Source organism: Onychostoma macrolepis, chromosome 18 (assembly GCF_012432095.1).
Source record: "Onychostoma macrolepis isolate SWU-2019 chromosome 18, ASM1243209v1, whole genome shotgun sequence".
In the NCBI taxonomy this organism is placed as follows: domain Eukaryota; kingdom Metazoa; phylum Chordata; class Actinopteri; order Cypriniformes; family Cyprinidae; genus Onychostoma; species Onychostoma macrolepis.
Genome location: NC_081172.1, coordinates 15631546 through 15646080, shown reverse-complemented (window position 1 = coordinate 15646080; position 14535 = coordinate 15631546). Strand labels below are relative to the sequence as shown.

At 36.5% G+C, this 14535-nt stretch overlaps 1 protein-coding gene across 9 annotated transcripts in view; it reads right to left on the bottom strand.

Annotated features, from left to right (window-relative positions):
- The window catches only part of plekha7a (pleckstrin homology domain containing, family A member 7a), a 97936-nt gene that overhangs the window by 69107 nt on the left and 14294 nt on the right, over positions 1–14535 (bottom strand). The window contains exon 1 of one of the 9 annotated variants that reach the window (XM_058752416.1): positions 11072–11512. The exons of 7 other annotated variants lie outside the window; for them this stretch is intronic. In XM_058752416.1, the coding sequence (XP_058608399.1) occupies positions 11072–11145 (74 nt within the window). In that variant the 5' untranslated portion in view covers positions 11146–11512. Of the gene's footprint in view, positions 1–1670; positions 1691–11071; positions 11513–14535 lie in introns of those variants that run through there. One more of the 9 variants, XM_058752419.1, reaches the window with a different exon arrangement.

Genomic DNA, 14535 nt, shown 5'->3' with positions numbered 1-14535 from the left:
TTCAAAAGGTCTTTTCAATTAACTTTCTAACCCCTCTGTTAAGCAAACCGCTGTCTCTCCCTGTCTATGATGTCAGAAGTAATTCATAAGCCTCCTTCACCTCAGAACATCAGCAGAAGAGAAACATCAAGAAATTCAATAGCTCAGACGTCTGGAGAAATGAGATTAACCAACGAGTCCTCTCACGTATCAACAGTGAGCAAAGTGAGCCTCGAAAGTTATTAGAAGAAAAAGTATAAAGATAATCCTTTGTCAATATTTCCCAGAGCAGAATGTCTCGAGAACGATCAGAGACATATAGACTGTATAAATAAATGAATCACTTCAGAATCAGCCAAACAATGCAGCCAAATTCTCAGTTTTTATCATTAATATACAGTATGCCCTGACGTCACTTTACAGACATGTGGGTGGAACATTGTTAAAATCTTAACTAACAACAAATGACAAGAAAACGACACCGTTTATATTGTTACTATAGAGTACATTGCCTATAGGTGCAAAGATTATTGACTTTGGGTGTAAAAAGACAATACAGAAGCCCATGTTATATTTCTAGTGTGGGAATATCCCTTTCTTTCATGTCTTTCACTCTAATCAAATTTCAGTGAACCTGACAAGTCATGGGAACCTTAAACTATGACCGAAGAGCAGTTGAGTGTAAACAGAACTGCTCTGATGACACGGTATTCAAATGACACGTAAAGCAACTTTACTCTAACTCCCAACTTAATGTCACCCAACAGGACAAACTGGAATGGCATGTTACGCTGGTTAACAGATTAAAAAGGATGTTAGTTCTCTTCTGGAACAACGTTTCACCTGTTGTCAATATTTGTTAATACATCTAAACAAACTCTTATATTTAGTATAGTAATATGTGAATAACTCTATGGGGGAAAACTGTTATCAGAAGTAAAAACTCTAAACAAAGATCCTATACCTGTCTGCAATTTCTGGGCCAATTTCTAAATTAATTTCTAAGCCAAACTCTATGCCAGAATCTCATTCTCAGTAATCCATCATCATTTTAAAAATACTGAAATATCTGTCTTGATAGGATATTGCCAGTATCAATCATAATAATGTATGTGACATCTTCAGAATGAGAAAATAAACTAGATTTTTCTATTTTCTGAAGAAAATTAGAAAATGTGCCACTTGCAGAGACATAACTACTGGATTTTTTTGCCCATAAGACATTAGCAAAATTTAGTTTGCCAAAAAATGTCCATTATTCATTGTTAGTAGCATAGCAATGTATGAAACACAGGTCAGTCACAGCTTTGCATTTGTCAGTGCAGCTAATTCACATGATCACTTGAACCCTATGCAAAATCTGTGTTGGGAAATCTTTTGCCCTCGAGTGAAATTCACGGTTGCACAGACACCCATCGATTTTGACCATAAAAATTCACAAAACAAAGTAAATGTGACCGAAAAAAAAAAAAAAACAGGCAGACAGAGTAACAAATTTGTCAAGGACAAAAGATGATTCTTCCCATGTGTAGCCTCAGAGCAAGCATATGCAAAACAGTGTTTGAAACCTATTAGCATTTATCTCAGAAAAAAAAACACAAAAAAACACTTGGCACTTGTGGCTGCAGATTTGTTAAACCCTGATAAGGAGCCCAGAAGGTGTTAACGGAATAAAATTTAAAAAAACATACCACATCTAATTGTGCAGCTTTGAGTCTGTTCATATTCCTCAGTGCTTTACTGATGCTGTTGAGCTGCATAAAACTGATACTTGATGTCTGAAGTAAAAGCAGAGGCGGAGGTCCACTGAGGCCAGCGGAAACATGGATCTCAGTTTAAAATAGTCTCCAGCTGCCCGAGGCCCAGCGGTGTGGCCCTTCCTCTCTGTGAGAGATGTTGTTTTGTCATTGTGGAGGATGTATGAAGAATCAAGAGTGCTGCTGTCGTGGCCTACAGAAGGTAAAATGAGGCAGGAAATAGGTAATATGGCTCTTTGATCCATGCCTTTTCCATCTGACCATTTGTTCTGCTAAAATCTATTGTTCCCTCTTGATTCAATCTGCTGCCTGTATGAGTCACTGCACTCATGCCCACACACACACACACACACACACACACACAAAACACATGCACCGAAAGAGAGACATTCACACACAGAGAGGAAGGGCAGATTATGTTCAACCAATGATGTGTGGTATTATAATATCCCTGGTCATTGAATGTTTGTGTTTACATGATGAGTCATGCAGACCTGACTTGCCTAAATTTAGCTTCCCAAAATAGCTTAAAATTCAGGCTGGTTTGATAATGAAGGTCACAGGTTATTTTTAAGTATTTGTTGGGGAAATAATGAGGTCAAAGGTCAAAACTAAAGGATAAACCCAGTAAATCAAGTAAGGTTGGGTGATTTAAATATTTATATTCTTTAATAAATTTCAATCTGTAAAAAAACAACTTGATATTTTTCAGGTTTTTGATGCTGCAGTATATTATAAATAGACCACACACTGTAAAAAGTGATAAGTTGACTTAACTTAAAACAATTGAGGAAACCCGTTGCCTTAAAATGATTAAGTAAATAATAAAATTTAAGGCAACGGGTTTCCTCAATTTTTTTAAGTTAAGTCAACATCACTTTTTACAGCGCATGCTCTGAGGAAGCATCATAAGTAAAATACAGTTAAAGCCTAGCTGAATATAATTATTTTTAATAACAGAACACAACAAAAACTATATTTAATAAGTTTTGCATTTATATGCATGAAGATATTTAAACTACTGTTAAAAGGTTTAGGGTCAGTAAGATCTTTTGAAACATGCCTATATTTGATCAAAAATATAGTTAAAATGTGAAATATTGTGAAAAATTTGCCATTCAGTGTCTTTAATGTCACATGATCCTTCGGAAATCATTGTAATATGTTGATTTGGTGCTCAAGAAATATTTCTTATTATTATCAATGTTGAAAACAGGTGTGATGCTTAATATTGCTTAATAATGCTTATATAATATACGGTGATAAAAATTTTTTCATGATTGTTTAACGAACAGAAAGTTCAAGCATTTCTCAAAATTGAAACAAAATTGAACAAAATTCTAAATTTATTTACTGTCACTTTTGATCAGTTTCATGAATCCTTGCTGAACAAACGTATTTATTTCTTTCCAAAAACAAAAATTGTACCAAATCTAAACTTTTAAATGGTACCATATATATATATATATATATATATATATATATATATATATATTACATTTAATACAATAGGCCTACAGTTTCTGATTAATATCAAATTTAAATTATGAAGTCAAAATTGAAAAGAACAGCTCGAAATATTAAACATTTATATCACCAGTAATGCCCAGCCTCCTGCGGACTAAGACATAAATGCACTGATTTTAGTTATCTAATTGTTTCTGCAATAGCTAGTTCAATGATGTGAATGATGAAATTATACAAACACTTTACTGGACAGAGAATGAATTGCTAGGATTATTCTATTTTTATTAAACTACAGGCTTTGAAATATCGTATTATTCTCATTAATACAAGCAAGCAATGTTTTGGTCCACGTGGGACAGATTTTCCCAATCCAGTACCCACCTGCTCCCTCAAGTTTCATTCCTGTTCCACCTGCTGCTGACTTGCACACCTAATGGTTTTAATAATGTTAGGCCTCGTTCCAACAATCCAGAATTTGTGAATCTGTTTAAAATCTATTTTTTTAAAACTGATTTGCAGAAATGTATCAGACTTGCCAATGCTACAGGGAACCGAGAAATGTGCTTCACAGATTAATTATTTTGAAAAAATAACAAAATAACAGACAGCCTGCTCCAGCCAACAACTTAGTTATACTGCCTGCCCACAACTACAACATTTTCCTCACACCACAACAAATGTAATCAGGTGTGACCAGAGTGTGACCTCTAGTGCCATTTCCACAGCAAACCTCAATAACAAGTTCAAGAAAATTCCATGGTGGTTCACAGAAAGTCTCCAACAACATAAAGCGACATTATTCTCAAATACTTGCACTCTGGAATTTTCACCACCCACCATGACATCTGAAATTATTCAAGACATTTACGACAAGCTCTCCCCCTCCATTTCTCCTGGTCTTCATGAGAGCCCTGTGCCCTTCTCACAGCAAGAATCAATGGTTTGCTATATGAGTAAACAAAGTCTTTGTCTGTTTATATTTTCTCTTGAGCATTATATTTGTATTTAGGCAATTCAAATAGGAGTCTCATCCATGTTCTTGTATATGGCAGAAAGACAAATATATTATATCAGCCCCTGAACCCAAACACCTGGTGCTAATCCACACAAACACACACACTCTCACACCAATGTTATTTTTAGACCTCTCTCATCCTACAAAGACAGATGATGCTCATTTCATTATTCACATCAGTGTCAATCTTTGCAGGCCTTCAGATTCATTTAAATGGGAATTGAACTGCTGCTGGCCTTGACTTTTACAATGCCAGATTTACATTCTGTGATTTCACACAAAGCTAAGAGAGATTATAATGGATCTCTCAATTAAAGATAGAAACATTCCTCAGCTGCAGTGAGAGACCTGCATAAATGGCTAGCATGAATTAATAAAGGTCTTGCACACATACAGTACACACATTGACAGACGGGGCATGTTAGCAAGACCTATGCTGCTGCCCGAGTCCCTTGTTGAAAAGCGACATTTAAATGTCACTTGAGCGGTTTAGACTAAGGCGTGAGAAATTTAGAAAATGAGGAGGCATTCATTTCAGTAAAAATATTTAAACATCCCTAAAGCAAGATCAGTTTACAAAATGGCATTTACTACCCTTCAAAGGTTTGCGGCCAATAGGATTTTTCAAATGTTTTTGAAAGAAGATTCTTGTGCTCACTAAGGCTGCATTTCTAATTTAGCTTTGTAATAGGAGATGTTATAGTTCTGGTGTATAGTACTGACTACGTTTTTAATTTAAAAAATATTTTTAATTAACATTAAGCTAAAATAATAATAACATTATTAGTAATAATAATATTCAATAAAAATCAAGGACAAATGCTTGCCAATTGGTTAAGAAAAATGCATTTAAAATAGGGTTGTCAAATCGATTAATTGCGATTAATCGCATCTAACACGAAAGTTTGCATTTACGCAATATACATGTGTGCTGTACACATACATATATACAGTCATGGCCAAAAATATTGGCACCCTTGCAGTTCTGTCAGAAAATGCAACTTTGCAAATGCAACTTCTGCAAGAAAATGCAAATGTTTTGGTACTCACATGTTTATTTATTTATTGCATTGGAACAACACAAAAAAAAGTCAAATCTGATACAATCCCACACAGAACCCAAAAAAATGCACTGGACAAAATTATTGGCACCCTTAACTTAATATTTGGTAGCAGCCCCTTTGGAAAATATAACAAATCAATCGCTTCCTGTAACCAGGAATGAGTTTCTTACACCTCTCTACTGGAATTTTGGACCACTCTTCATTTGCAAACTGCTCCAGATCATTCAGATTTGAAGGATGCCTTCTCCCAACTGCTGTTTTGAGATCTCTCCACAGGTGTTCTATGGGATTCAGATCTGGACTCATTGCTGGCCATTTCAGAACTCTCCAGCGCTTTGTTTGTAACCATTTCTGAGTGCTTTTTGAAGTGTGTTTCGGGTCATTGTCCTGCTGGAAGACCCATGACCTCTGGTGGAGATGCAGCTTTCTGACACTGGCCACAACGTTGGGCCCCAAAATTATTTGGTAATCATCAGATTTCATGATACCGTTCGCACAGTCAAGGCATCCAGTGCCAGAAGCAGCAAAGCAACCCCAAAACATATTTGAACCTCCACCGTGTTTGACTGTAGGGACTGTGTTCTTTTCTTTGAAGGCCTCATTTCTTTTTCTGTAAACAGTGCCATGATGTCCTTTACCAAAAAGCTCTACTTTTGTCTCAGCTGTCCACAGTACGTTCTCCCAAAAGGATTGTGGTTTTGTCACATAAGTTTTGGCAAACTCCAGTCTTGCTTTTTTATGCCTTTGTGTCAGCAGTGGTGTCTTCCTGGGTCTCCCACCATAGCGTCCCTTTTCATTCAGATGGCGACGGATAATGCGAGCTGACACTGACGTACCCTGTGTCTGCAGATCAGATTGAATTTGTTTGGAAGTTCTGGGTTCTTTATCCACCATTCGAACCATCCTTCGTTGTAATTTTTCATTAATTTTGCTCTTTCGTCCACGTCCAGGGAGGTTAGCTACAGTGCCGTGGGCTGTAAACCTCTTGATATTGCGCAGTGGACACAGGAACATTAAGATCTCTGGAGATGGACTTGTAGCCTTGAGATTGTCCATGTTTTTCCACAATTTTTTCTCTCCAATCCACAGACAACTCATTACACTTCTTTCTTTTCTCTAGTGTGACAAACAACACAAAGGGTGAGTCAACTTTTCTCCATTTTAACTGGTTGCAAGTGTGATTACTATATTGCCTACACCTGTTACTTGCCACAGGTGTGTCTAAATACAAATTACAGGAGCATCACATGCTTGAAAAGCAATTATTTCTTACAATTTTGACAAGGTGCCAATCATTTTGTCCAGTCCATTTTTGAGTTCTGTGTAAAATTTTATCAAGTTTGACTTTTCTTCTCTGTTTTTTTGTGTTGTTGCAGTGCAAACAAAAACAATAAGCATGTGAATACCAAAACATGTGCAATTGGAACAATTTTCTGAGAGAAGTGTTGCATTTTCTGACAGAATTGCAAGGGTGCCGATATTTTTGGCCATGACAGTACATTAGTGCTGTCAATCAATTAAAAATTTTTTATCGCGTTAATCACAGTCATGGACTGATTTAAAATACAAATTTTAATTTAAAATACTAGGATTTACCTGTAAATGTGTTGAAAAAGAAATGCATGACAAACTAGTTTAAGGAAACAGAACCTTTCACACCTCCGCCAGGTATGAGACATAATACTTATTATTATTTTATCATTATTCTTTTGTTTTTATTCAGCCATTATCAGCCTTTATACTGGCAATAAAACGTTTACCGAGCCACATCGCTTCAATCCCAGTATACATTTACCCAACTATTATCAAAAGTATTTCTAAATAAATTAAGTGAAATATTATGACAAAATGCATTATGAACAAGAATTGGACCTGTTCTGCAGGTGCATTAGAGCTAACATTAGCATCAAGCTACATAAGACAATTTATGAGATTAATAGTACACTTTTACTCAAAACTTACTTTAAACCACCATCGAGTGTTTGTTGTTCCTTTTGCGATCACATGTGGAATTTGGTTGTTTACTGTTGTACTGTTGTACCTTTTTATTGTTGTACAAATTAGAATTTCAGATGTACACATTCATTATTGTTATGAAAATATCCAAATCTCAAGAAAATCACATACAAACCAAATCCTATCGTAATCGTGTGTTTATAATCTTATATAATCTATAGTGGCTGTTGTCATGTTTATTTCTGTTGTGATGTTACAACCGCCTCTCCATTCTTAAGTTGTCAGGTATACATTCCAAGTATAATACACATTAGTAAAAAGATCCATTTTCATTTTTATTTGTCTATATACACTTTGGGCGGCACATTATAAAAGTAGCCAAAAAAAACGCAACCCAAGGCTCTGTAATTTTTCCCACGACTGCATTTTAAAAATAGCCAAATTGTGGGGGAAAACTGCGACCCTGGCAACACTGGTTCGCTGATAACCTTCAGCGCTGCGATGACGGCAAGAAGTTGGGGTCAAACCTTATCAAACTATTAATTTGCATTAAAAAAATAAAATGTTTAGATTAATCGCATGCGTTAAGGTGTTAACGTTGACAGCCCTAATATATATATATATATATATATATATATATATATATATAGACAGCCCTAATTATAAAATAAACTAACTCAAGAATTATACTTAGAAATAAAGTATTAAAGTATTTTATGTAATTTTGCTTTTTGAGTAGATTTATATAATTTTAATGCTTTGATATTATTGGACAGAACACAAGACAAATATGCAGTATAGCATCCATCTTCTGGTCATGTGGTCAAAGTTCCCAATAGGCACATTTCAAACATCAAAACACTCATTTAGTCCTACCTTACATGGTGGTTCAGTCTCAAGCAGCACTGGAAACAGTTGCTTAGCATTTTTTACCCCTTAGTGGATCCAAGACAGGTAAAATCCCTTGCTGTAGCATCTACTGTCCTCACATAAAAATAAACATGTTCCAGTTCACTGGCTGGATGTCCACTCATCACAGAGAAAGAGACACGAATGAGTCTAAGGCTCTCACAAATCACATATCCACACATCTGGATCATCCCTCTGATCTTTGATCCTCTCAATCTTCTGACAGCACTGGATAAATCACGGAGCCGCGTCAGAACGTAAATTACAAGGCAGGATCCAGCTCAGATGAGCGTGGGACTTTTTTTAGCCCTCTTTTGGGGTCTCAGCGTGGCCTCTCTGGGACCCATGCTGAAATGTGATTGGTTCGTGCCGAGCCTAGAGAAGCAGATGCACTCCAAGTGCAAATTCTGCTTTTTTGTAAATGGCACAGATAATCACACAAAAGACAGTGCTGTAAGTTTTGTCTCCGATTCAAGATCTTTTTGTGAAGAGCTGCATTTATAATCAGCTCTGATATTACACTGCATATAAAAGAGGCCTCTGTGTACGGCACGATGAAAATCAAAGAGCAATCTAGTACACTTAACAGACTGACTGATTGATTATAAGTGAACGTGTTGGTGTGATGTGAGATGAGGAACTAATGAAACTGCCAATCATTTAATACATACAGGTAAGTTATATGCCATCATATAAATGAGGTCAGGCTGGAGGTTGGTAAGATGAATCAGGACTTGAATCCAGACAATCTGCTCTTTCACGCTCACCTGCTGTGTGAGCCAATCCAGTCACTGAAATACAGAATAATCACAACTGCTGCATACATCCATACATGCAAGGATACATGTGCACATTCACATTCAAAATATTACAAGAGCACCATATGATAATCAGGATTTGATTGACATCACAGACTCCCTCACGTATCCACCTTTTTCTTGCCATAAAAATGGGTGAGGGTGGGGTGGGGGGGTGGCAGACCATGGAGATTTAAAGACATGAAGTAGAAGAAATTGCTTGCCTGGGAAAATGGCCAGTTAAATACTTTAGCCACAATTACGCTAAATTAGCTATTCACAGATTTCTGCAATTAACCAATCAGAATCAAGTATTTCAGTGTAATAATTAATAGAAACAACTCATAATTATTGTTTTTCACATTACAAAGTTTTATCTGCTGAGCCCAACTAACCTTACCAAAAATCAGCTAAACTAAAAATCAAACAACCAAAAATAAATTAAACACACAGTGGCTGAATAAGTGGTCATGGTCAATTCTGGCCTTGTACAGACAGTGGAACCATATGTGGAGCAGATTAAAACACTGCTTTATGTATAATCCAGATGATTCAATAACTCCAAAAAAACATCAAGGTTGACTGAGTGTCCACCTTCCATTGTTGAAGTCAGGCTCAATTCAGAAATGGACAGTATTCAAAAATGGAATTTTAAATTGCATGTTGAAGGGAAAACCATGCAATAAAAACTTTATTCCAAGGCCATGCACATCCATTCATTCTCCAAACTGCTTTCCCAGGGATGCTGGAGCCTAAAAGCCTAGAAATACCACTTTACAGAGCAGATCATTATGATATTGATTTTATGAGATTATAAACATAATACAAACCAAACACCATAATGGATAGTGTATAATGTGCAGCATATTGTTATTCTATTGTTAACTGAGATACGTTGCCATTGAGATAAGTCTCAGTTTACAATATCTCTGCAATTTCAAGCTAGCTAAAATTCACCTACTTTTAAACAGCAAGAACGCATTACAATGTTTTACATGCAAGCCTATTGAGTACAATCACTCAACCAAACGTCACTTTCACCAAGCAGAAAATATCAAATAGACAGTAAAATTTTACAGATTATTGTATAATAACAGATGACACAATCCTTAATGAAACAAGAACATAAACTCAAACCTGATGAGGACGAACTGTTACTCAACATCAACATATTTATCAGGTGAATCAAAAGCAGGCCACTCTCATATGTTGGTTTAACAAACGCTAGAGAAGTAGGTCTGCTTACTAGGATTCAGTTTTATAACAATAAATGTAGTTATACTGAGTTTTCCAGTAAATAGAGAGGGAAAGTAAAAGGAAAACACATGGGCAGTTATAAGAGAAGCAACTCATAATAATGGGTTTGGTATAATTACCTCAATGCAGGAATAAACATAAAACAGTCTATAATAAAGCAACCCCTGCTGTGCCTTTGAAAGTACACTAAAATACAAACAAACTCCAGTAGTATTTCCACTGAATCATGAGAAATGCATCCGAGCCAAGGGCCTGCAATGAGTAAATAATGAAAGAACAATCTCTGTCCTTTCTGAGCTATTAGGAAACACTAAGTTATGAGGAAAGTAAACACACTTGTAAAAGTATTTGGCTTCAAAATGATAGGAATGCTGTAGCTGGTATTCAAGTAATACAAAACCTTCAGTCGGGAGGACAATGAAATATGACTTTGAAGCACACTATACAACTTCACACAGAGACAGAAGGAAACTAAAGCAACAGCGAGTGAAGTATTTATGACATGTTTTCATGCATCGCGTCTTCACTTCCACAGAACTCGCTCAACTTGCCAGTTCAACAGGACTTGTTGAATTCCTCAATGTCTTGACATAAATAAAGCAGTTAATTCATTCTCATCTCAACGTAATCCCTGCCACAGACGCACGTGGTTTAGATTTAATCTAGTATTATCCAACGAAAACCTGCCAAACGGTTTCAGCATCAACTGTCAGGGCAGATCCATCCTGAAATGACCCCTCGGCAGCATTCTGTGGACCTTTCCCATTACAGGATGCAAAATCTGTAAACATCGTTTCCAAAATCCTAGCTTCGCATACTTTATCGTTAACCTCTATTGTGATCTAAAATAAAACAGGAAGGCCAACCCACCTGTAGGGCACATGGTAAAAGGGGTGAGCGGGATGAGGTTGGTAATGGTTGGAATATCCTGACTGGCTCCACATGTTTGATCCAAACAGCTCCAAGTGTCAAACTTCCAACTGAATGACTGACACTTACTGAAAGTCCAGTTCTGCTTTCATTTTCATCATAGATTCAGAGAGGAAAACACTGCAGGAAAGGGAACGAATCGGTCGGAGTAAAAGGAAAGAGTCCCGAGAAGAGCCCTAATGGAATAGTTCCAGAATCTAAATCTCATCCGTTTCTCAAGAGAGAGCAGCAGAGATGTTTCAGAGCTCCATGGCCGTCAGAACGCAGAACAGGTAAAACCAGCACGTTTCACCGTTGAAGCAGGCAAAGTCGTAAGCATCGTGATTTTGCTGTCTCTGTGGAGTCTCCTATCTCCGACGCTCCTGTTTCCTCACCGGCTCACACAGTCACCAGCCTGCGCACATACACACACACACACACACACACATACACACCAGTCTTCTGCTCTGACGTACCGCTGCACACACTCACAGGGAGGAGGGAGAGAGGAAGGGAGGGGTGAAGAGAGCGAACCTACTCTTTTTGAATCTCTGCCTGCCTCTGTCATAGACAGGATGTGCAGTGTTTTTGGGAGGAGAGATAGACTGAGCACAAATAAACTATATCTTATGAATGAGACAAAAATCAAGAGAATGATCTGGAAATTTCTTTAATCAGCCAATAAATAAATTATAAAGTCTACTTTAGAGATAAGTCCCAGCATTCCAGTCTGAAATTGAAATTGCTTACTTCACAGACGTCATAAATCGATCTTTTGGTGAAGCGACAGACGGTATGCAGGACTTCTCTAATCATTTAGTCAGCTTAAACCTCAAACTTTCACACAACTGATTGTGAGCTTGCGTTCAGATCTGCCTCAATCCAATCATAAAATTGATAGATAGAACCAAGTACCCTACATTTTTTTGGATAATCTATTTGATCAAATACATTTTAAAAATCCTCCTTTACATTGACACTTAAAAGGTTTTAATTATAGGAAAAGAAAAGTATCAATTAATGAAGAGTGAGGGGCATTGTAATCACAGTTTCAATCTTTATGAGCTCCATGCTAGCACTAGAAAATGATCTCATTTAGGCCTTCACTGGAGTTAAAGGGGAATTTAAGTGAATTATGTGAAAGCTAAAACTTTGGCTCCTCAAAGCAGCGATTAAAATAGGAGAAGATAAGTCATAGTCCGTCTTCTCCAAAGATATGCTTTGTTTTTAGTTGGAGTCAGCACAAAGAAAGCATTAAAATAACTCCTCCACATATTCATTCCTGCTTAGTTAGTTGTCTTAAAGTCACCCTACACTCTCAGAAATAAAGGTACAAAAGCTGTCACTGGGGCAGTACCTTTTCAAAAGGTACACTTTTGTACCTATTAGGTTCAAATATGTACACTTTAAGTACTAATATGTACCTCTAAGGGACCAAAATGGACCCTTTAGATACAAACATGTACCTTTTGAAAAGGTACCGCCCTTTTGTACCTTTATTTCTGAGAGTGTATCCATTCTATAAATGCGTATTAAAGATCGTACTGTGAAAGATTCATCCACGTATGTTTCATATTTTACACTTCTTTGACTTTGCAATGTTGAATTAAAATGTCATAACTTTCAGTAAATTCACAAAAAATATGAAAACCCTGTCACTCAACCTTATGTTGTCTTCCTAGAATACAAATGCAGATGTTTTGCAGAATATCTAAAATGCTCTTTTTCATAACAATGCAAAATTGTTAAAAACAGCAGGTCAAGATGCATTACACTAGGTTTGACATAATCAATGATGGGACACAAAAGAAAAAAACAACGATTTGAGATATATGGATATTAGGAAAAGATCACTTTACTAGACGACTAGACGTTCTTTCCAAAAAGTCATATTAGTGATGGCAGAATTTTCATTATAAGGTAACCCGTTATGGCAACGAGGGTTATTGTTGAAAAATTTAAATTAGAAATGAAGCAAAACAAAGGTGTATTTGAAATAACCTTCTTTAAAGAGAAGAGATCACCCTCTTCTCCATGTGCAATTACATGGAAATCCCAGCTTGGGGCATTGAAGGGCTGACGGAGCTTTATTTAAATCAGTGAGTAAGAGTTAGAGTAATGAGCTACATTAAATAAGCCACAGAGGTTAAGCTGGCTAGCCAGTGACTGGCACAATCCTCGATCGACTACTGACCAGAGCTGAATATCAGCAAACACCTACACTGTGGTACAGTGAATAAGCAATGCCTCATGATTCAATATATTACGATGCATCATAATATAATTGTAAATGAACCTGCACTACTGTATGTCACGGCTTCTCCTTAAAGCTTTGCACTAAAAGTTGTGAGATTTTCACGGTCATGAGATTTGAATGTGTGGTCTGGTCAATGTTATCTGCTAAAGGGAGGTGTGTGATTAGTGACGTACATACAGCTTATCGGCAGCACACAGCAGTTTGCAGCACATACAGTCATCAAAGTCATGGGGACATCTTCCCTGATGTGTAAGGATTTGCCCTATAAATCTTACCACCATCCTCTTTCTCTGAGTCAACACAGAAACCCAAGCTCACAGAGTTATGACCTTGTGTAGACTATTCTGGTACACGGAACGAGTTCAGACTTGCCGGAGATTATTAAAGGAAAGCAATACGCTTCAATAATTCACAAAAATCCCAATTTAAGAGACTAATATAAAAAACCAATGCTAGAGAAAAAAGCATTTGACTATTTGGACCTTTGACTCAAAACCTTACTCACAATAAAAACAATACCACAGGAAGCAGCAAACAAATGTTTTGAGTTGGTAATACCTTTTTAGACCAAGACATGAGAAATTCAGAAAATAAGAAAATGAAGACATTTGTAAAAATAAATAAATAAATAAATTTTAGATAGATAGATAGATAGGTAAACATCCCTAAAATAAGATCAATTTACATAATGACATAAATGTTCAAAAGTTTGGGGTCGGTAAGATTTTTGTTAATGTTTTTGAAAGAAATTATGGTGCACAGCTCTTTTAATCTATGCTTTACTGTATGTATCTTCGCTACTGCCATCTCAAGAGCATCTATGAACCAGATATTTTATTCCAGATCTCAGCAGACTCACAGAACTTACTATTAATACATCCAACTACAACATAGCCTGCAGGTCTTAACAACACTATTCCAAAGCCAGTAATGTTCGTCAGTGATACAAGACAGATATTACTGGACAGGAATATCAATACCAATAGCAATTTGGAATAAGCTTACAGCTGAGATGAAATGCAATTAAATGAAACAGTTCTTGGTTAATGTATTACAGCAAGTAACAGACACTAAATTTCAAAATCATAGTAAGTGAATGAATAATGACTAAGTTTGTCATGTAAATTAAATGTAAATCTATAATTCTTTAAGGAATATCATGCAACAG